The sequence below is a fragment of the Selaginella moellendorffii genome, unplaced genomic scaffold, assembly GCF_000143415.4.
Source record: "Selaginella moellendorffii unplaced genomic scaffold, v1.0 SELMOscaffold_38, whole genome shotgun sequence".
Classification (NCBI taxonomy): domain Eukaryota; kingdom Viridiplantae; phylum Streptophyta; class Lycopodiopsida; order Selaginellales; family Selaginellaceae; genus Selaginella; species Selaginella moellendorffii.
This window is the reverse complement of record NW_003314299.1, coordinates 369,681-394,038: the sequence shown is the minus strand read 5'-3', so window position 1 is coordinate 394,038 and position 24,358 is coordinate 369,681. Positions and strand designations below refer to the sequence as shown.

The 24,358-nt window shown below is 44.5% G+C and overlaps 2 protein-coding genes across 2 annotated transcripts; one reads left to right on the top strand and one right to left on the bottom strand.

Moving 5' to 3' along the window:
• Positions 1-8,221: 8,221 nt before the first annotated feature.
• Positions 8,222-9,120, bottom strand: LOC112349410. The gene has a single exon (XM_024683811.1). It carries the CDS (start codon positions 8,784-8,786, stop codon positions 8,325-8,327), a length of 462 nt encoding a protein of 153 aa, XP_024539579.1. The 5' UTR covers positions 8,787-9,120; the 3' UTR covers positions 8,222-8,324.
• Positions 9,121-15,924: 6,804 nt separating this feature from the next.
• LOC112349341 (pentatricopeptide repeat-containing protein At2g35030, mitochondrial-like) lies at positions 15,925-16,524 on the top strand. Its single transcript, XM_024683620.1, has one exon. It carries the CDS (start codon positions 15,925-15,927, stop codon positions 16,522-16,524), a length of 600 nt encoding a protein of 199 aa, XP_024539388.1.
• Positions 16,525-24,358: the final 7,834 nt, after the last annotated feature.

Sequence of the window (24,358 nt, the reverse complement as noted above, 5' to 3'; positions counted from 1 at the left end):
GTAAATAACAGCCATTACTTCTTTTTCTGCATCCATGTACTTCTTCTCAGTCTCCTTGAATGAATGTGAGGCATAATATGTTGCATGTGATGGTTTGCCAAGCTCTGAACATTGGCAAAGGCATACTTCAAAAGCCTCTATCAAAATGGGTGTCTGGAATTGTGAGCAGCAAAGCTATGTATCCTCTTCTGGCAAATGTATGGGCTTGGCATTGATAGAATCTAGGAAAAAAAAACTGCTGCCTGGATTATGTTGTCAAATTGCTCGAGAATTTAAGACTAGAAGTACCAATTGCATTTCATGCGACTGGATTCTTGATGTTCCCATGAAGCATCGATGCTTCATGGGAAAAAAACAAATCATTTGTCTATATAACACCCAACATTCCCAGGATCTGAGTGTGGACCACCTGGACCAAATCACCAGAGGCTTTGAGAGATTGCGAGCAACTTCAATCAGACAGATACCTTGCAATACCTAGCGATTGAGGTGTGTGGAAAGTGCAACAGGCGAAAATTGTGTTTGATGATCCACCTGAGGGAATGTGTTTGATTCTATGCGAATGTTTTCAAAATTCTTCATGGAAAACTAGAAAACGATCAATGTTTGTTTAATAAGATGATAGGTACTAACAAAGCAAATATTCCTTTGCCCCACGATGCTCACAAGCCGGAGTGATGGAGATGGAACGCAATGCCCTCGTCATGGCAGCGTGGGGCTGCCTTCTTTGCAATCAACACTCCAGCCGACTCAATCCAACGCCTTGGAACTCCTCCAAATCGTTGCACCAAACGACGATTATGTCAATACAAGTGCTACGTCCATATCACCCATGTTTTGTATACACTTCCTTACAGATTGGGCTTCACAGGAATCTTAGACAAGCGCGTTTGATTCCTCTGACAACAGCATGCAATGTAGCTCCGACCTCTCAAACTCCTTGAAGGATCGGTCACCAGTGATGTAGCACACAAAGGTGGGAGGGGACTTGTCAAGGATGTATGTCACTGCTCCAAGAGGGAGGCAGAGCATGGAGACGTGTACTGCAGCGAGTGCTGCCACTAGCCAAGCGAAAAGAAAGCCGTAGCTTGGTAAAGCGTCCAGGCCTTCCCGAGTACTGGGAGCACCATGGCAGACCGAGTCGGAGATACCTTCCCTGCCAAAGAAACAAAAGAATATTAAAGAGCTTTGATTGATCAAAACTGTCACATCTGTAATCGAATGTCTGGAGATATGGATCTACAACCGCTGAAACACCTCCCGTGGAGCATCGAAACCAACTAAAGCCATTCTCCACGACATGGAAAGCATCGGCCTCTTTCACCCGGGGACCAGTTGGTCCCCAAGTCGCGGCTGGCTGGAGCATGATATCAATCCTAAAAACATTCACCAGAAACTTAGAGAACACCATCATAACTGCGCTCTACCTCTTTTTCCCGGCCTGGTGCATCAGGTCTGGGAACTCGAAATCGTAACAAATAGCTCCTCCAATATGGCCGAGCTCGGTCTTGATGACAGGAAGAATGGGATCCCCTGGAGTTCCATACCACTCCACGAATGGAACCAAGTGGGCTTTCCTGTAGCTAAATCCAATGGAGCCATCGGGAAGAACGAGGTCGAAATAGTTCCCGACTCTTCCAGTACTCGCGTCCTTGTACTCGTAAGTGATGCCAACGTAGGCACCGTGCTGGGAAGCGACCTGTCCGGCTTTGAGTTGGAGAGAATCCCTCTCCTGTTTGAGGTCGAGTTTCACCGTAGCCTCGGACCAGAGGACCATTGCCGGCTCGGAGGCGCTGGTTTGTCTTGTTGAGCATCACATCCATGTCCTCGTAGAAGGGGAACTTGCCCAGGACGCAAGAGACTGGCACTGTTTTCTTCATCGTGAGGGCGATGTCCTTCTGGAAGAAATCGCCCGAGAAGATCGAGACCATGGCGCTTCCGTAGAACAAGATCGAGAGGCCCCAAACGCCAGGGAGTGGCCGAGCTGCGTAGCCGGATTTTTTCATCTTAGAAAGATTCTCGTCGAGAACGGCCCTGTCATGGAGAATTGCCGAGAACCACGCCATGAGGAATGCGATCCCATCGATCCCCCACACGCCGGCGCTCATCACCAGCGGCAAGATTGTAACCTGGGAAACGGCGGGATGGAGGAAGGAGCCGACACCACCGAATCGATTCCACAACAACCACGCCGTGGTCCAGACCGACGCGAATACCAGCGGCTGGGACGTTCTTGCTCGATCAAAACGCTTCCTGTAGCCGATGCTTGCAAGAAACGGGAGAAGAAGAAACATCCACAGCACCAGTGCCCAGATTATTCCCACAATTGGCACGCAGCGCCAGGAGAATTGTGAGCGCTAGGGAGCGCCATGAAGAAGAATTGCGCAAAATCCCCGATTTGTGGAAGAAATGCAAGAGGAAAAATGGTTGAAGCCAAAAACAAATTTCAACGGATTGGAAACCAGAGAAGAAAGTGCACGCCACCGACAGTGCCACCTTCGTTTGGTCCTTGTTTGAATGTAGGTGGTAATTTATATTTTTAATAAGGTGAAAAGAATGTATTATAAATATTCAGGTATATTTTAGAATCTACCTTAATCTAGCAGTTTTAATTTTTTCCCTCTGTAGTCAGTGTTTAATACTATATCTTAAACATAGACAAAGTTAACTGAAATCTAGATATATATATATATATATATATATATATATATATATATATATATATATATATATATATATATATATATACTACTTGATGTAATACAAAACTCCTATCCTTTTGTCTATATTTACATCTTCTTTTCCCACCATGATATAATTATATTTGTTTAAACTGCCATTTAGAGGTTATTAGTGTTTAATATGGCTATAGAGATAACTTACCATCACTTAGAAAAGCTTTTGGGTTCTTTTGATTCTTGGACTATAAATTTTTGGATTTTCACTTTGTTTCGACCAAATTACAAAAGCTATTGAAACTAATCCAAAAAAATATTATGTTCAAACAAGTTTATAATTCTTAGAACAATCTAACCATGTTAGTTGCATAAATTTTTTAACTTATTTGTAGATTGTAAACAACTAAAGAGAATAATTTGTATAAGGGTTTAAATATAAAAGGAAAGAATTTATTACACCTCATTTTTCAATTAGTTAAGAGAGATATTTAAAGTTAAATATCCTTGGGTTTGAATAGTAGTGGGTTAAATGAACTTTTAAGAACTCTAAACTAGATAAAGGAATCATACTATATATTTGATTAACATCTAGAAAGAGAATGGGCCTCTCAAAAGAATCTTGAAAAGTTACTTGAGAAACAATTAAATATAAAGGGAAAATGTTTATGAATAAAAGTGCACCACCTTTTTCCAGTTTATTAAAAATCTTGGAATACTTGGTGCCTCTAAGGTTGAGAAATGATAAAGTATGTGGGGAACAGGCCATGAATAAAACACCCATTGTTTAATCAGTTAAAATTGGTTAAAGGTTTTGGGATTGTATTTAATTTTAGAAAGAATTGATCACCAAAATCTCCAAGAATGAGGGAAACAAGCCAATTACAATAAAGAGGGTGTTGGAGTAAGAGACACATCACCCTCTACCTCTAGTTGCTTTGTACCCCATTTCAATATATCCCATGACTTAGTTGTGTTAATGGTTTAAGGTAACTTTGATATTTTAAGATATTTTACCATCTAGCGATTAGATTAATTTTGTATTTAAACACCTTTTAGTATATTCTAGATTATTCTACTTTTAATTCGGATTAATCAGTTAGGTTAATAAATAATACTAAACAGAAATAAAACCATTATTTGTTCTTCTCATAATGAGTTTTTAATATTATCATTAAATATTATTTAATCTGGGTTGGACTATGAACAGAAAGTGTAACATTCATTTTATTCAATCCTGCAAAAGCCTTTATGAAGCAAGTGAAGTTTACTTGAATCTTAAAAGGAATCATCCACTTGCTAATGATTCCTTCCTCAGCAACAAACTCATCGAGATGTTTATGGAAGCCCACAAGAGGCACGCCAAATCTTTGATACCATCAATCACAAAGATTCGTTTTCGTGGGCTTTCATGTTTCGAGCTTACGCCCAAAACTCCCATCTTAAACATGCAAAAGAGATCTTCGACAAAATGCCGCAAAAGGATGTCCTTGCATGGACATCCATGCTCTTGGCATATGCCCGGAGTGGGCATATTCTAAAACATTTGATGAGATGCCGCAACACAGCCTTCTCTCATGGAATGCAATCTTGTCAGTCCACGCACACAGCTGGGATCTAAAAACTGCCGAGAGGACTATCTCTGGGATGCCCGAGTATGATCTCGTGTCGTGGAATTCCATTCTTGCAGCATATGCCCGGAACGGGCATGTAGAGGAGCGAAACGTGTTTTCGATTCTATGGAGGCTCGTGACCTTGTGTCATGGACGACAATCTTGGTTGCCTTGTCGCAGGGCGGAGATTTGCACGGAGCAAAGCTTTTTTTTGATGCAATGCCGCAGCACGATCTCGTCGCCTGGACCACGATGCTTGGCGCGTACACACTGAACGAGGATGTCGATTCGGCACAGAGGATTTTCCGCGAGATGCCTGAGATAGATCTCGTTTCGTGCAACACCGTGATGCGATGCTGCCGTGATGCTAGACAATCAAAGCTTATATTTGACTCCATGCCGCAGAGAGCTCTCTTGTCGTGGACAACAATGCTCGCTGTTCTTGCCAAGAACAGCCCCGGGGAGGAAACCAAGAGCTTTTTCTATCAAATGCCGGAGCTTGATCTTACTTCCTGTACGATAATGCTGCTCTCACAACCCTCAGACTTCGATCTTGTGAAGGCCACCTTTGATCAAATGCCGCAGCGAGACCTGTGCTCTTGGAACTCTGTTCTTTCGGCGTATGCCCAATGAGGGCATTGTGACTTTGCTTTAAGACTCTTTAGGTTTCGTGGAACACAATGTTAAATGCGTTTGTTCTAACTAGCAAACTACGTGAAGCGGCTTTACTCTTTCATAGCATGCTAGAACGCAACGTTGTGAGCTGGGATGCTTTGATATCTGCATTTTCCCGAGAAGGCCATATTGTATACGCAAGGAAACTTTTTGATACAGCCCCTGACAGAGACCAAATCTTGTGGAGCTCCATGATAGCTTCATATGCACAAGTAAGCACCACTGCCAGCAAGGCCTTTCATCTCTTCAACGAAATGCAGGCCGTCGATTCCCCAAACACATCGTGCTTCGCATCCATCCTGGCCGCAAACAGCCACAAAGGCAGCTTTCAAGCGGGAAAGAGCTTCTTCGCTTCCATGGTTGTGGATCACGCCATTGAGCCCACAAGGCAGCACTACAGTTGCATGGTAGATCTCTTGAGCCGAGCCGGCCACCTTCACGACGCCAAAGATCTAATCTTAAGCATGCCGTTCGTTCCCAGTGCTCTCGAGTGGACGTGCCTTCTCGGAGCATGCAAGAGCCACGAGGATTATAACAATCTTAGACTGGGAAACCATGTAGTGAGATCTGTAATGGGCGTAACTGACGCAACCCCCAAGACACCCTATGCTTTACTAGCAAACGTCTACACAAGCTCCCAAACAAAAAATCCACGCTATATGTGAAATCTAAGGACTTACTCTCTCCTGTACACATGAAGTCATTTTAATCACCTCCGCCACAGCCCCCACCGCCACAGCCTCCGCCACCACCACAGCCTCCTCCACCGTGGCCTCCACCGTGGTCACCCCCAGAGCCTCCACTGTGGCCTCCACCATGGTGGCCACCGCTAAACATTGCTCCCACGAAATCGGAGCGCCTTCTTGGCTTTCGCCTTTTTGGAGATGCAACGAAACTGAAACACATTTTGGATTGATTGCTTGCAAGGGGGCATAATCTTCTGCTTGTATACAAGGCTAGAAGGCAATTTGAGACTTTGACTCAGAGGAAGCCACGAAGAAAGCAATGATAGCGCGTGGACCTGGAGAAGTTTATGTAATCAGTGCCACGTCGTGACACTTCATCAGAGTGTTCAAGAAACGCAAGACGTAACACTACAAAGTTGCAGTTGTCTATCCAATCTTTGAGGAATACGTGCATAAAATCTCGTCAAATTGTGCGTGAAGGAAGTTGCTCCATATGGTCAGACCTTGTGGCCAATCAGATGTTCTCCTGCCTAGTGTATAAGCACAAGCCTCCTCGCATCGATCATACCTTTATCTTGCGCAATCCAAGATGTGTTTCGGTTTCCCTCAATCCTCTAACAGGTGAAAGCAGAGGCGAAGGCGCCCGTCTGCAGCAACGGGCGCCTTCATTGGGGATGCCGGCAGTGGTGCTGGCACTGGCGGCGGAGGCTGTGGTGGCGGTGGCGGCGGCGGTGGTGGTGGTGGCTGCGGAGGAGGTGGCGGCGGTGGAGGCTGCTAAATACTCTCTATGAGAAATAGCCATGCATATGAATGTTTGTAAATACACATATTCCTGGGTTTTCCATAACTTCCGCAAATAATACGTACAATTTGTTTGTATTGAACTTGTTTGTTTTTTTACAGCCAAGGATTGAGCTGGCCACGATCTTAGCACTGTTTTGGAACTAGTAAGTAGAATCTCGTAGAATCTATTCAGCAATTCTATGTACTTCAGGTATTATAGTGATTCAAGTAAAATCCAAAAAAAGGGAAACATCCACTTACAATACAACGTTTTGAGCGCTCTTCTCTTGTCTTCTCTCGAGTAAAAGCTTTGATTCTTCTAGCTCTCTCTTGCCTCCTGTTTTCTTATGATTCGCGTCGGGTTCTCCTTTGGCGGGCGCCCTCGCCTGCTGCCTGGATTATGTTGTCAAATTGCTCGAGAATTTAAGACTAGAAGTACCAATTACATTTCATGCGACTGGATTCTTGATGTTCCCATGAAGCATTAATACTTCATAGCACCAAACTCCATTTAGCTCTATTTTGTGTGTTGGTCTTAGCATTGGGATGCTAAATAGAGTTTCTGACCCTCTAGCCTTTGTTTATCATTGATCATACCTCACTTTCTTGTCCCTAGCAATCTGTCGTATTGGGAAAAAAACAAATCATTTGTCTATATAACACCCAACATTCCCAGGATCTGAGCGTGGACCTCCTGGACGAAATCACCAGAGGCTCTGAGAGATCGCAAGCAACTTCAATCAGACAGATACCTTGCAATACCTAGCGATTGAGGTGTGTGGAAAGTGCAGCAGGCGAAAATTGTGTTTGATGATCTGCCTGAGGGAATGTGTTTGATTCTATGCGAATGTTCTCAAAATTCTTCATGGAAAACTAGAAAACGATCAATGTTTGTTTAATAAGATGATAGGTACTAACAAAGCAAATATTCCTTTGCCCCACGATGCTCACACGCCGGAGCGATGGAGATGGAACGCGATGCCCTCGTCATGGCAGCGTGGGGCTGCCTTCTTTGCAATCGACACTCCAGCCGACTCAATCCAACGCCTTGGAACTCCTCCAAATCGTTGCACCAAACGACAATTAAGTCAATGCAAGTGCTACGTCCATATCACCCATGATTTGTACACACTTCCTTACAGATTGGGCTTCACAGGAATCTTAGACAAGCGCATTTGATTCCTCTGACAACAGCACGCAATGTAGCTCCGACCTCTCAAACTCCTTGAAGGATCGGTCACCAGTGATGTAGAACACAAAGGCAGGAGGGGACTTGTCAAGGATGTATGTCACTGCAGAGCGGAGGCTCCTCAGGTTGTGGAGACACTGTTGAAGAGATTGATCGAGTGTGAGGCAAGTTTTTAGAGGATCGTTCGAAGCTTTTGTGATCTAATCCTTTTTCTTTTTTGTTTCTTCCAGTTGGATGTAAAAATCATATACAGCGGAGGACAGGATATGGATGTTCTCCCTTGAGCAGCTGACAAGGGAGGCAGAGCATGGAGACGTGTACTGCAGCGAGTGCTGCCACTAGCCAAGCGAAAAGAAAGCCGTAGCTTGGGTAAAGCGTCCAGGCCTTCCCGAGTACTGGGAGTCCCATGGCGAAGACTGAGTCGGAGATACCTTCCCTGCCAAAGAAACAGAAGAATATTAGAGAGCTTTGATTGATCAAAACTGTCACACCTGTAATCGAATGTCTGGAGATATGGATCTACAACCGCTGAAACACCTCCCGTGGAGCATCGAAATCAACTAAAGCCATTCTCCACAACACGAAAAGCATCGGCCTCTTTCACCTGGGGACCAGTTGGTCCCCAAGTCGCGGCTGGCTGGAGCATGATATCAATCCTAAAAACATTCACCAGAAACTTAGAGAACACCATCATAACTGCGCTCTACCTCTTTTTCCCGGCCTGGTGCATCAGGTCTGGGAACTCGAAATTGTAACAAATAGCTCCTCCAATCCGGCCGAGCTCGGTCTTGATGATAGGAAGAATGGGATCCCCTGGAGTTCCATACCACTCCACGAATGGAACCAAGTGGGATTTCCTGTAGGTAAATCCAATGGAGCCATCGGGAAGAACGAGGTCGAAATAGTTCCCGACTCTTCCAGTACTCGCGTCCTTGTACTCGTAAGTGATGCCAACGTAGCCGCCGTGCTGGGAAGCGATCTGTCCGGCTTTGAGTTGGAGAGAATCCCTCTCCTGTTTGAGGTCGAGTTTCACCGCAGCCTCGGACCAGAGGACCAATCGATCGCCGGCTCGGAGGCGCTGGTTCGTCTTGTTGAGCATCACATCCATGTCCTCGTAGAAGAGGAGCTTGCCCAGGACGCAAGAGACCGGCACTGTTTTCTTCATCGTGAGGGCGATGTCCTTCTGGAAGAAATCGCCCGAGAAGATCGAGACCCTGGCGCTTCCGTAGAACAAGATTGAGAGAGCAATGGCCCCAAACGCTGCAGCATAGAACGCTTCTTGTCGGATTTTTCCATCTTGGAAAGATTCTCGTCGAGAACGGTCCTGTCATGGAGAATTGCCGAGAACCACGCCATGAGGAATGCGATCCCATCGATCCCCCACACGCCGGCGCTCATCACCAGCGGCAAGATTGTAACCTGGGAAACGGCAGGATGGAGGAAGGAGCCGACACCACCGAATCGATTCCACAACAACCACGCCGTGGTCCAGACCGACGCGAATACCAGCGGCTGGGACGTTCTTGCTCGATCAAAATGATGAGAGAAGCCAGGCCTCATGGCCTAGCACTCTATAGAGAATGAGAACACTCCCAGAACAATCCCCTGGGATGGATCTCACACAGGATGGGAAAGAAAACTAAGAAAGCCCTAAACTGAAGGAATGCGACTCAAGCCAGGTGGCTGTACGCCACGTGGCTCTAACACTCCCCCTCAATGGACACCTGGATCTTTATCACCAGCGTGACCATTGCCGCCCACCTAGCCGGAGCCCTGCGAGGACAGGTCGCATACTCCAAGCACTTCTCGATGTTTGCAGAAAACAATAGGTGGAAGAGCCTTAGTGAATATATCAGCAACCTGGTCCTCAGTTGCCACGTACTTAAGTATCAGCTCTCCTCCCATCACTTGTTCTCTGATGTAGTGGTATTTTATTTGTATATGCTTCGTCCTGGCGTGATATCTCGGATTCTCTGAAAGAGCAATCGCCAATTGATTATCCGAGAGAATGACCGTGGGTCCTTGTTGCCGTAGCTGCATACTCGCTACAAGCTCACGAAGCCAGCTCGCCTCTTGTGCTGCCCCTGTCAAAGCTAGATACTCCGCTTCAGTTGTCGACAAGGCTGTCACAGCTTGCCGCTTGCTGCTCCAAGTTACCACTCCATCACCAAGGAAAAAGCAATAGCCGGATGTAGACTTCCTGTCGTCTAAATCCCCTGCATAATTTGCATCGGCATAGCCTCGCAAAATAAATGCGTGACCAGAAACCTGCCGTTGATAGCTCAGGCCAAAATTAGCAGTGCCTCTGAGATAGCGCAAGATGCGCTTCACAGCTTGCCAATGTTGCCAGCCTGGATTCGCCATATACTTAGCCACCTCTCCCACAGAATAAGCAATGTCTGGGCGGGTACAAACAGCCAAGTAGATTAAGCATCCAACGACCTGGCGATATGGCACAAGCTCCATCTGTTGCTTCTCAGCCTCACTAGGAGACATCTCAGCAGACAAATGAGTACTCGCTTGCATTGGAGTAACGGAAGGGTTGAGGTTCTCGAGCCCAAACCTGCGCAATACGTCCTCCACATAAGCTCGTTGTGAGAGTGTCACAACTCCTGGCCGTGGTCGCTGAACTTGAATCCCAAGGAAAGTGTGCACGGGGCCAAGATCTTGCATCTCAAACTGGGCTCCTAGCTTTCTCTTGATTTCAGCAAGAAGATCTCTGTTGTTGGAAACAAAGATACCATCGTCCACATACAAGGCCAAAATGACCAAGGCACCATCCTCAATCTTCATATAAACGTTTGAGTCGGCATGGTTTTTCTGGAATCCAAGAGAAATCAGAAAAGAATCGATTTTCTTATACCAGATACGTGGACTTTGTTTCAGGCCATATAAAGCCTTCTTCAGCCGATAAATCCTTTGGCTCGGATCGAGGCCTGTCGGGAGCTGGATGTAAACCTCCTCAGGAATTTCTCCATGTAAAAATGCGGTCTTCACATCCACTTGCTCCACATAAAGATCATGCTGTGCTGCTAAAGCAAGTAACAGCCTGATAGAAGCCATCTTCACGACCGGGCTGAAAGTTTCTGTAAAGTCTATGCCTTCGATCTGAGTAAAGCCTCGTGCCACAAGCCTAGCTTTAAAGCGCTGCACTTCTCCTGAAGGTCCAGCTTTCACGCAGAAAAGTAGCTTTGTCGAAACTACATTAGCATTGTGAGGAACTTCATCAGGAAGATACCAGGTTTCATTCTTTGCATGAGCTCGCATCTCAGCATCAATAGCTTCACCCCACGCAGCAGCATAAGGAGATTTCTTAGCTTGTGCAAGCGTAACAGGAATCTTCACCTCTGCTGCTGTGAACATAGCCGTTCGACTCTGATGATAAGAAGCTCTAACGGCTACTCGTGCTCGCTTCTCAGCTTGCTCTCGCTGATAAGCTTCACCCTTCGCTGTATAGGTTAAAGGGCGACCAGAGCGGCTCAAAACCTGGATAACATCAGGATCTCGGTGACGCACAGGTTCAGGAACCATATCCTCAGGTTCAGGAATATTGTGCTCGGGCTCAGGATCAGGAACCACCTCAGGAACGTGATCAGGCTCTGGAGCTCGTGTCACAGCAGAGGTTGAAGCTCCCCCTGCAGCTGGAGCATAAGCACAGCCAAGTCGAGGTAGAGGATTATCCTCCTCATCTTCCCATGGATGAAAGAAAACAGGCTGTGAGCTCGCCCTACTGTCTCCACTAAGAAAACCTGTAGAAGGAACTCCTGGATCCTTGTGACGTTGAAAATACACACGAGATTCATCAAAGATGACATCTCGACTCACAAACTCTTTTCCCGAGTCTAGATGAAGGAGTCGATATCCTCGCTGCTCATCACTATAGCCCAGAAATATACACTTCTTGGATTTAACAGCGGTGGTCAACACCCTATTACGCACGAAGACAGCTGTGGCTATAGCATGATCCCAAAACCTAGGCGGAAGACCAGCATCGGCAATCATCGTCCTAGCCAGCTCCACCACTGTCCTGTTAAACCGCTCAGCTACCCCGTTAAGCTCAGGAGTGTATGGAACTGTGAATTGCCGCTGAATTCCTGCTTTCTCGCAGTAATCAGAAAAATTGACGGACACGTACTCACCTCCTCCATCAGAGCGGAGCACTTTGATGCGTAAATCGAGCTGGTTCTCCACTTCATGCTTATAAGCCTTAAATGCTAGCAAAGCTTCGTCCTTAGTAGCTAAGAACTTAACAGCCACATACCTCGTAGCATCATCAATAAACGAAATAAAGTACCTCTTCTTACGCTGTGTCATCACTTGAAAAGGGCCACATAAGTCTGAGTGAACCAGCTGAAGAGGACTTGTCGCCCGAACACTCCCGCCAGAGTTGAACGCCCGACGATGCTGCTTTCCCATGATGCATGGCTCACATAATGGCATTGAAAAAGACGTGATGGCCAAGCCATCAACCACGTGGTCTCGCTGCAACTGCTGGATCGTCTTGTGATTCACGTGGCCAAGTCGACGATGCCAAGTTTGGATATCTGCAGCTCCCCCTGAAGATGAACTCGCAGTAGCCACTGTCATCGTAGCTAGCAGCTTCCCTGGAACACAAACCTCGCAATCCATCCGGAACAGTCGTCCTATCTTGCTTGCTGAAGCCACATGTCCAACCTCTGGATGTGTGATCTTAACACGATCACCACAAAACTCCAAGTTGAATCCTTGCTCCATCATTTGTCCAAGGGACACCAAGGAATGTTGAGCCTTGGGGATGTACCACACATGCTTGACTGGAACCACCAAGCCTGTCGGTAGACGCACTTCAATCGTGCCCACACCTTCAACCGCTAACAAGCTGTTATCTGTGAGTCGCACTTGGCCAGTGCATTTCCTCATCTCCAAAAATAGCTCACGGTCAAAAGTTGAGTGATTCGTTGCTGCCGAATCCAGCCAAAGAACACGGCTTGTGGTATCCACCTCTACTCCTCGAGTCATCCATGACAAGCCATTGGCTGCAGCGGAAGAGTCTTCATCATCACCTTCATCTCGGCGTCGACTTTTAAAACGTGGTGCCGCACTAGAGGAAGATCCACGCTCAGCTTTCAATTTTGTCTCACGACGTTGCTTCTTCACTGGACAATCCCTGCTCAGGTGCCCACGCTTTGAACACGTCCCACACTTCAAATTGAATTCTTGCTTGGTGGCTGGCTTTTCCTCGGTGCTGTTGGAGCGCTTATTTCCAAGTCGATTAAAGATAGAGGAGCGCCCTGCTTGTCCGTGCTGATTACCACGAGTCACCATGGCAATCCCGTCCTGCTCAGCAGCATTGCCTTCACCTATAACGGTTTTCTCGTGCTGAACAAGCTCAGCAAAAATCTGCCGCTGTGTAATGTCGGGAATCTTCTTGATATAACGAAGATAAGACTTCATAGCACGAGTTGTAAGCCCCTTGAACAGAACTGCATTAAACTCTTGATCTGTCACAGTAGCTTCTGGGTCCAGCAATCGAATCTCCACCACTTTGCGCTGAAGTCTTGTGATGTAGTCTTGCACGCGCTCGTGTGGTTGCTGCTCCAGGCTGTATAACTCACTGCGATGAAGAATCACGTCCACGTCTTCTTGCAGGTCCACTCCCATAATTTCACAAATTGACTTCCAATTCTCAGCAGAACTCTTCTCCACATTCACGTGGACACTGTAGAGAGGGCCAAGTCCACCTCCTAATGCTCCATTTGCCCTAGCATCCAGATCTTTCCACTCATTGTATGGATCTGTATCATCATCGTCCTTGGACAGACATTTTCTTGATCCAGATACTACAGGCCACAATCCCCACCTCATGAACCAGAACTGAGCATGTTCTTTCCAGGCAAGGAAATTCGTCCCATCAAACTGCTCCATGTCTCTGGAGGAAGAAGACGACGCCATCCTGTCCTAGCATCTATGGCACTGCTCGTGCCAAAAAAATCTAACCTATTGCTCTGATACCATGATGAGAGAAGCCAGGCCTCACGGCCTAGCACTCTATAGAGAATGAGAACACTCCCAGAACAATCCCCTGGGATGGATCTCACACAGGATGGGAAAGAAAACTAAGAAAGCCCTAAACTGAAGAAATGCGACTCAAGCCAGGTGGCTGTACGCCACGTGGCTCTAACACAAAACGCTTCCTGTAGCCGATGCTTGCAAGAAACGGGAGAAGAAACATCCACAGCACCAGTGCCCAGATTATTCCCACAATTGGCACGCTGCTGGCGGTGGAGTTGTCCGAGCTCACCTTTCCCAGGAAGAATGCCAGGAACACCAGGCTCGCGGCGGTGGTGTGGAGGATGAGCGCCAGGAGAATTGTGAGCGCCATGAGCAAGGATTGCGCGAAATCCCTGATTTGTGGAAGAAATGCAGGAGGAAAAATGGTTGAAGCCAAGAACAAATTGCAACGGATTGGAAACCAGAGAAGAAAGTGCACACCACCGAGAGAATGGCCAACAGTGCCACCTTCGTCATGTCTCTTGGTGCTTGTTTGAATGTAGGTGGTAATTTATATTTTTATTAAGGTGAAAGGAATATATTATAAATATTCAGGTATATTTTAGAATCTACCTTAATTTCCCTCATAAAATTCGTTTGTAATCAGTATTTAATACTATATCTTAAACATAGACAAAACCTCTAAAGTTAACTGAAATGTAGAGAAAAAAAATTAAAAATATACTACTTGATGTAATACAAAACTTCTATCCTCTTGTCTATATCTACATCTTCTTTTCCCACCATGATATAATTATATTTGTTTAAGCTGCCACTTAGGGGTTATTAGTGTTTAATATGGCTATAGAGATAACTTACCATCACTTAAAGAAGTTTTTGGGTTCTTTTGATTCTTGTACTATAAATTTTTGGATTTTCACTTTGTTTCCACCAAATTACAAAAGCTATTGAAACTAATCCAAAAAAATATTATGTTCAAACAAGTTTATAATTCTTAGAACAATCTAACCATGTTAGTTGCATAAATTTTTTAACTTATTTGTAGATTGTAAACAACTAAAGAGAATAATTTGTATAAGGGTTTAAATATAAAAGGAAAGAATTTATTACACCTCATTTTTCAATTAGTTAAGAGAGATATTTAAAGTTAAATATCCTTGGGTTTGAATAGTAGTGGGTTAAATGAACTTTTAAGAACTCTAAACTAGATAAAGGAATCATACTATATATTTGATTAACATCTAGAAAGAGAATGGGCCTCTCAAAAGAATCTTGAAAAGTTACTTGAGAAACAATTAAATATAAAGGGAAAATGTTTATGAATAAAAGTGCACCACCTTTTTCCAGTTTATTAAAAATCTTGGAATACTTGGTGCCTCTAAGGTTGAGAAATGGTAAAGTATACCATTGTTTAATAAGTTAAAAATGGTTAAAGGTTTTGGGATTGTATTTAATTTTAGAAAGAATTGATTACCAAGATCTCCAAGAATGAGGGAAACAAGCCAATTACAATAAAGAGGGTGTTGGAGTAAGAGACACATCACCCTCTACCTCTAGTTGCTTTGTACCCCATTTCAATATATCCCATGACCTAGTTGTGTTAATGGTATAATGTAACTTTGATATTTTAAGATATTCTACCATCTAGCAATTAGATTAAGTTTGTATTTAAACACTTTTTAGTATATTCTAGATTATTCTACTTTTAATTCGGATTAATCAATTAGGTTAATAAAAAATACTAAATAGAAATAATACCATTATTAACAAACTACACATTGTTACAAAAAACTTATTCTTCTCATAATGAGTTTTTAATATTATCATTAAATATTATTTAATCACAACAATGTTTTGGGTTGGACTATGAACAGAAAGTGTAACATTCATTTCATTCAATCCTGCAAAAGCCTTTATGAAGCAAGTGAGATTTACTTGAATCTTAAAAGGAATCATCCACTTGCTGATGATTCCTTCCTCAGCAACAAACTCATTGAGATGTTTATGGAAGCCCACAAGAGGCACGCCAAATCTTTGATACAACATCAAACACAAAGACTCCTTTTCGTGGGCTTTCATGTTTCGAGCTTACACCCAGAACTCCCATCTTAAACATGCAAAAGAGATCTTCGAAAAAATACCGCAAAAAGATGTCCTTGCATGGACATCCATGCTCTTGGCATATGCCCGGAGTGGGCATATTCTAAAACATTTGATGAGATGCCGCAACACAGCCTTCTCTCATGGAATGCAATCTTGTCAGTCCACACACAAGCTGGGATCTACAAAGTGCCGAGAGGACTATCTCTGGGATGCCCGAGTATGATCTCGTGTCGTGGAATTCCATTCTTGCGGCATATGCCCGGAACGGGCATGTAGAGGGAGTCGAACGTGTTTTTGATTCTATGGAGGCTCGTGACCTTGTGTCATGGACGACAATCTTGGTTGCCTTGTCGCAGGGCGGAGATTTGCACGGAGCAAAGCTTTTGTTTGATGCAATGCCGCAGCACGATCTCGTTGCCTGGACCGCGATGCTCGGCGCATACGCACTGAACGAGGATGTCGATTCGGCACAGAGGATTTTCCGCGAGATGCCTGAGATAGATCTCGTTTCGTGCAACACCGTGATGCGATGCTGCCGTGATGCTAGACAATCAAAGCTTATATTTGACTCCATGCCGCAGAGAGCTCTCTCGTCGTGGACAACAATGCTCGCTGTTCTTGCCAAGAACAGCCCCGGGGAGGAAACCAAGAGCTTTTTCTATCAAATGCTGGAGCTTGATCTTACTTCCTGTATGATAATGTTTCTCTCACAACCCTCAGACTTGGAGCTTGTGAAGGCCACCTTTGATCAAATTCCGCAGCGGGATCTGTGCTCTTGGAACTCTGTTCTTTCGGCGTATGCCCAATGAGGGCATTGTGACTTTGGTTTAAGACTCTTTAACAAGATGCCCGAAATGGATATGGTTTCGTGGAACACAATGTTAAATGCGTTTGTTCTAACTAGCAAACTACGTGAAGCTGCTTTACTCTTTCATAGCATGCTAGAACGCAACGTTGTGACCTTGACATCTGCATTTTTCCAAGAAGGCCATATTGTATATGCAAGGAAACTTTTTGATACATCCCCTGACAGAGACCAAATCTTGTGGAGCTCCATGATAGCTTCATATGCACGAGTAAGCACCACTGCCAGCAAGGCCTTTCATCTCTTCAACGAAATGCAGGCCGTCGATTCCCCAAACACATCACAGCTTTCAAGCGGGAAAGAGCTTCTTCGCTTCCATGGTTGTGGATCACGCCATTGAGCCCACAAGGCAGCACTACAGTTGCATGGTAGATCTCTTGAGCCGAGCCAGCCACCTTCACGATGCCAAAGATCTAATCTTAAGCATGCCGTTCGTTCCCAGTGCTCTCGAGTGGACGTGCCTTCTCGGAGCATGCAAGAGCCACGAGGATTATAACAATCTTAGACTGGGAGACGATGTAGTGAGATCTGTAATGGACGTAACCAACGCAACCCCCAAGACACCCTATGCTTTACTAGCAAATGTCTACACAAGCTCCCAAACAAAAAATCCCCACTATATGTGAAATAAGGATGGAACCATGAGGATGTGTATCAACTATTGGGCACTCAACAAGATCACGGTCAAGACTAGTTATCCTTTGCCTCGCATTGATGACTTGTTTGACCAACTCTTAAAGGCTAAGTATTTTACGCAACTTGATTTGCAGTCTGGGTATCATCAAATATGGGTGGCGGATCAGGACGTGGAGAAAACAGCCTTTAAAACTTGGTATGGATTTTATGAGTTCCTTGTCATGCCATTCGGGTTATGCAATGCTCTGGCAATGTTCAGCACTATGATGGATAAAATATTTGGAGATTATTTGGACATATTTGTTGTCCTATACATCAACGATGTTCTAATCTTCAGTGAAACATTGGAAGATCATTTGAAACACTTGGAGCTGGTGTTTCAGAAATTGTGCAAACACAAATTATATGCTAAGCAAAGTAAATGTGCTTTTGGACAATTGCGTGTAAACTTTCTCGGACATATAGTTGGTGGTGGCGTAATTGAGGTTGATCCAAAGAAGGTGGAAGTAGTGAAATCCTGGGAAGTTCCGACCACTGTATCAAATATTCATTTCTTTCTCGGTTTGGTGGGATACTATCGCAAGTTTGTCCGGAATTTTGCAAAAATTGCTCTTCTGTTGACTGAGTTGATAAAGAGTAATATACCATTTCATTGGACACTAGCTTGCCAATGTGCTTTTGTACGGTTGAAGGAGATCTTGACTTCGGTTCTTGTTCTTAGGATCCTAGATTTTGATAAACCCTTTGAAGTGTATTGTGATGCATCTGGCTATGCTATTGGTGCTATATTGCAGCAAGATTGTGACAAAGCGGTTGGTGTTACGCTAAGGCGACATGGTTATCCTGTTGTATTTTATTCCAAGAAATTGGATGAAACTCAACGAAGATGGCCAATGCATGAGAAAGAGATGTTTGCTATAGTGTTGGCCTTAGAACACTGGAGATACTACTTGGGTGGACACACCAAAGTTTATATAGATAATAACACACTAAGCTACTTTGCTACGCAGCCTAAGCTTACGCCGAAGCAGGCTTGTTGGTAAGAGAAGCTTGCTAGATATGATATTGAAATCATATATAGACCTAGTAAAGACAATATTGTCCTAGATGCATTGAGTCGTCAAACTCAGTTCCGGGCAATATTGGCAATCAGTTCGGACTGGTTGGAGGATGTTAGGGCTTCGTATGGAAGTGATCCATTGGCGAAGGCAATCTTATGCCGTGCAGGGTTGTTGAAACAGAACCCTGGTAGCGAAGCAGTGAAAGTTGCTAACCGCACCAATGCAAAGCTTCACTTCTCAATTTAGGATGGGCTTATATTCTATAAGCAAGAAAGATTGTATCTTCCCTCTAAGGATTTGCAACAGTTATTTTTGAGGGAATATCAAGATGTTCCAGTAGCGGGACATGGTGAACAACGAAAGACTCTAGCTTCGTTGAAAAAGGGATTTTTCTGGTTTGGTATGGAAGGTGATGTAGCAGACTATGTCCGTTCATGCCTTATATGCCAGCAATGTAAGCATAGAACTGAGAAGCAGGCTAGGAAGTTGCAGTGGATTCCAGCACCGACATAGCCATTTCAGAATGTGACACTTGATTTTGTCACTTGCTTGCCGAAGTCTAAGGGTTATGATACTTTGATGGTGGTTGTGGATCAGTTATCAAAGATTGCACACTTCATTCCAACTGTGGGAACAGTAAATGCAAAACAAGCAGCAAAGCTCTTTTTCCATGAAGTAGTGCGGGTTTGTGGTCTTTCTGAAGAGATGATCTCGGATAGAGATTCGAGGTTTACGGGGACGTTTTGGGGCACATTGTTCCAATTGTTTGGTACCAAGTTGAAGTTTAGTACGGCTTATCATCCTCAAACTGATGGGCAGATCAAATGCATGAATGCTCAAGTTGAGGATTATCTGTGGTATTATGTCGCGGCAGTCCAACGTGATTGGGTTGAGCATTTAGACACAGCAAAAATTTGTTATAACAACACATTTCACATTGCTATAGGCTGTTCTCCATAGAAGATGCTGCAAGGGAATGCTCATGGGGTTCCTCAACAGATTATTGTACCGAAACCAATGTCCAAAGTGTTGGTCCTAGTTGTTGAGACTTATGCAGAGCAGCTACGCCAAGGTTGGTCTAGGGCTATTGAGGCGATGGGCAAAGCTTAGGATAGGTATTGACATGATAAGGATTAGCATCATCGGGATGTATTCTATCAAGTGGGAATTAGGTATAGCTATTTTCCCGGAACTTGAACATTAAGGGATGGTTATCTCGGAAGCTGTTGCCGAGATATGTTGGACCCTTTCGGGTGGTGAAGCGAATTGGTGATGTATCTTATAAGTTGGATCTTCCAGATGAGTTGTCCCATGTCCATGATGTGTTTTATGTCAGTTTACTGGCACCATATCGTGTTGATGAGGATTGCTCTGTGGACATTTGTCCCCTTCCGGAAGTTGTCAATGGTGACATGGAGTATGAGGTCGAGACAATTCTCTTGTCTCGCAAAGCTCGTGGTGGTCATTCCAAGGAATATCTAGTTAAGTGGAAAGGTTACATAACTTGTGAATAAACTTGGGAACCTTTTAAGAATCTTAAACATGTTCGTGAGCTTGTCATGGAGTATGAGAATAGTAATAAAGACTAGCTTTTGTAAACTTTGTAATAAATTTTGCAAATTAATAAAGTAATATATTTCTATAAATCAAAGTATCGTTCCTTTCGTTCATTAGTACTTGGGTCAGTATTGGCAAGTTGACTTCAACACTTCCATGCATGAGTTCAATCCATAACCATGGGGATAACTATTATAGACTAATCACAAGTTCTCTCGATGACTCATTTTTTCGCAAAGAGGCGTGGTTGTGTAAACAACTTAATCTGCCAATTTATAATAGTTGTCTAAATCTTCCCGATGGGGTTGATTTCTTGCTCAGGGGAAGTTGGGCCTCTGGCCTTCTCCCTATGTCCCTGCGGGCAGGGATGTATCATTCCTTTGTAAGCCGAGTGGTACTCGGAGCAGCAAGGGTGGCAAACTCTATTGGTCATTTCCTTGTCAGTGATGGCTGGAGGGTGTTTGAGTCCTAATGTCTTTGGACGTAGAGGAGAGGTCGTTCCATAACTCATTTAAGTCAGTGCATTTCCCACATAGTGTGCTTTTCATTAACTTTCGGAGTTGTTTCCTTGACGGTTTGCTAGACTCGGGTATGCATTGACGAGGATGTCGATCTTCCCCAAGGGGGAGAGAGTGTCGCGAATGTGACTTCAGGTATCGAAAGATACTTGTCAGCCAGTCCTTACGGACACTCTTTCTTTACTGCCATGATGGCAGAAGGTCGGTACAATTGATTCCCTTTATTGTTCCCACTTGAGCTAGTTGAGAAGCTGGTCAATGACCGTGTACTTAAATCGGATAATATAAGGTAGGAACCCTATGTGTTTTTCAAATGTATAGTAGGGATAGTAGTTGGAATGCATGTTCGACCACCTGAGACATTAGTTTGGCTCCTGTTGGGCTATGTCGCTCCTTGTTCTGCATCTGGCTTGGTTCTAAGCCCAAGCTCCACAGTGCTATACTTAGTGGGGTACCCTCCAGCCACTTGTATGCCAAAACTGTGCCAGACTCTGTTTGACACCATTTTGCATGCAGGTGTTGGATATAGGGAGCTGGTGCTTATGGGAATGTACTAGACCCTCGTTTCGTAGCGCAACGGGCTTGGAGTTCGGCTCCAAATTTATGTGCACTACAATAAACCACAAATTTTTCCTTTCCAATTTGCCAGCTTACTTCGTTTATCTAACCAACACTGCCTTAGCTTTAGCTAAGTTCTCTCGCCAAGGTTCCCGCCTATGGTACCAGCTCCTACTTAGTCCTACTTAATTTCAGCTACTCACTGCACGAGCAACGGAGCGTTAGCCATCCATCCATGGATTCCCAAATCTCTCCCAATCCCCCTCCCTGGGTTAAATTGGACTGGACTTAAGGTTCAATTACACTCCCCGCAGGCACAAGCAGCCAAACACACCAAGCCTCCAAGTTCCTAACATCCCTTGGTACCACTTGATCATGGGACCCTCTAAATCCCAAGTCTTGGGTGCAACACATGCTTCGGGATGCCAGAGCGAAACACCATAGTCTAACAGCTTGGTATGGGTACCTCTACCACACCCCCCCCCCCCTTCCATCCCGAAGGGAAGGTCCAAGCCCCTAAGAAGGGCAAGGATCAATGAGCCGCAAGGTACTCAAGTGGGGTACCACTTTACATGAGCCGGGAGCACCATAGTCAATTAAGCTCTATTTCGTTAAAGTGGGATTTATTCAGTAAAATGGGACTAGGTACAAATTTTCAAGTATTTGAAAATGACGTGAAATTATATGTTTTTTGTCCAGGGGCTAGACATATCTGGGGCATGGTGACTAGCGCGGTGACTTTATGTCCAGACTGTGTCCATCTGGTTGTATAATAAATCTCATTGTCAAGGTGAACAAGCCGAATCTGAAGCTAAAGAAGAGCGATGGCATGCGCGCACACACTATTTGTTTGTTCATTGAGCGTGTGGTGAGCTTTCCAAGATGAACGTCATTCCTATTAGCCAGACATATAACTTAATGGTGAGAACATTTAGATATTATTCAATGTTATCTTTTTCTAACGAATCTAATTGTGAAGGTGTAGCAAGAGGCATTGCTAGTCTAGAGAAGTCATTTAACTCATTTGACCCTTAGTGTATTTTCATGAAACTAAATAACATTCATATTATTAAGGAATTTCTCTAGTACCTTTTTTTTACGACATAGAGGCTTGCATTTCTTTCAAAGGTGATTTAGTAAAAGGCCTGAGGGCACATGCCATTCTATTTCTCAGACCGGTATTAAGATATACTAGTGCAAAGGGAAAAAGGTATTTGGTGATCAAGTAAATGGCATGAGGGCACACGCCATTATAAGCCTAAGCGCTAGTGGACACCTCCTTTTTGGTACTCTCAGCGGTACTATCATCCTTCTCCAGGTCAGTTGTTTTGCTTTGGATTGTTGTCTCTGACGTTACTGGGGTGTTCTCGATAGTTGTTAATGTTGCCGTTTATTCAGAAAAATGATCACCTGGAGTATAGTACGGGGAGTTTGGAAGACTTATATATTCTACATCTTCACCTATCTCCTTCTCCGTCTCCTTTTCTGCCTCACTTACAGATTTTGTGCTTGCCATGAGAACGCTCTTCACCCTAAAATATGGAGTTCGTTGTGTTATAAAAGGAAACCAACACATACGCTGCAAGGGAATGATGGTACATAAAGCACGTAAGCCCACAATATGGGTTTATGTGCCATTAATATGGGCCACACGCCATATTATTAGAATTATGCACGTGTGATTGGTAAATGCATATGTCACATCAAAATAGAAACATGCAAACAGTATTGAGTGGACCAAGACTTAGAAGTGCACAATTGAATGAGGTATTTCTAATAAATATTTCACTCACCTCATATAGGAATGGCTACCACTCTCAAATGGCGTATCGCCTCATGCCATCACCTCGCAATTTGTTATAACAATCCGATGAATTCATATTCGGCTTGTTCACCTTGAACTTTTAAGTAAGATTTGCTAGAACAACTAAGAATTTATACTTGTTATTTGTATCATCTCACCTAGGAATGGCGTAAGGCCACATGCCATCACGCCTCCTCTGATTCAGATTCGGATTGTTCACCTTGAAATAAAATACATTAGAAACTTAGTAAAGGAATATTAATGAATCTCACCTTGAACCCGGGTTATGAATGCTCTTGCTGCATCTCTTGCATGGTCTGGCAAGGTGATGGTGGCACTCTGCTTCCGCATCCAACCATGCACAACATTATCCACCGATATGCTCATGCTGGGATCCCTTGGATTCAGCACCCATCTCTTTTCTAGGCAATCCTTCGTATATCCGGAACTTGGCTTGAACCACTCCACAGTTACATTGAAGGAGTTAGTTTCCGCGTCCTCCTCTGCATCAGTGATGCAGCGCCCCACCCATATCATTTGTTTTTTATTACTGGGTCTGACAAGCACGACCATTCCTTTGCAAACCTGTACTGGATTGAATGCTGAATCCGGCTTCTTGTTCCTCGGCCCACAATAGTGATCCTCAACATCGTTATCTGTCATTGCATTTCCAGAGGACATTGTTCCGCTACTATCTGGTGCTCTGGGTTCTGGCCAAAAGGACTCTTCCAATTCTTCATATACAACCGGCCCATTTTGGATAGCAGATATAATCTTCTCCCAGTATTCGAGCAAAGGCTTGCACCTCTGAAAATAAGATTCTCCACCAAACACCAACCCCCTCTTCCAGAAGGCAATATGCTGTCTAATCCCGGCCATTATACTTTCCTGGTCTTTGAGTCCATCCGGGTGCATCGGCCGTGGGGAACCCTGAGGAATCATAGGTTCCCCAGTTATGGGATCTCTCTTGAAGAGTTCAATGCTGTCCACTGGCAGCCACACTGTGTCCCATTCTCTCATCTTGTATCTCATCACTAGAGCACCGTCACACATGCTGAAATGAAACTGAAGAGGCTTGGAGTGGCCAATCAGCGTTTCGGATATGTCCCTGATGTAGCCTCTTACAAACCCCTTAAAGTCTGGAACCTCTGTCAGAAGTGCAGCTTCAACAGTGCCTTTGATGCAATTTTGGAATTCATCGTAGAGTTGTGGGAGGGTGAGGACATTAGATCGCCGGAGGAACTCTGCCAGGTGACTGAACATGGCATCGACGTCTTCATGAGTGTGCCCAACCATGAGAAAGCCAAGTGTAACCGTTTCAAATATGCCTTTGGCAACAAGCATCGCCAAGTACGCGAAGACGTACATGTTTTTGTTCTCACTGCCAGCATTGTCTGTTTGGAGCAGAAGATGGGGTGGAAGGCCACATCGGCCGCAAGAACTTCCTTGAGATTCTGCTTCGTTTGGATGAGGCTGTGCATTCACCGGGCGACCAGCCTCGTCGGAATGGCATGAGGCCTCACGTGATAACCTTACAATCTAACGGCCAACATATTCACTGGGATGGCATGGGGCCCCATGCGATACTGCAAGCCTTTGCTCCGATATACGTTAGACCCGTCAATTCATACGCCCATGAAGCAG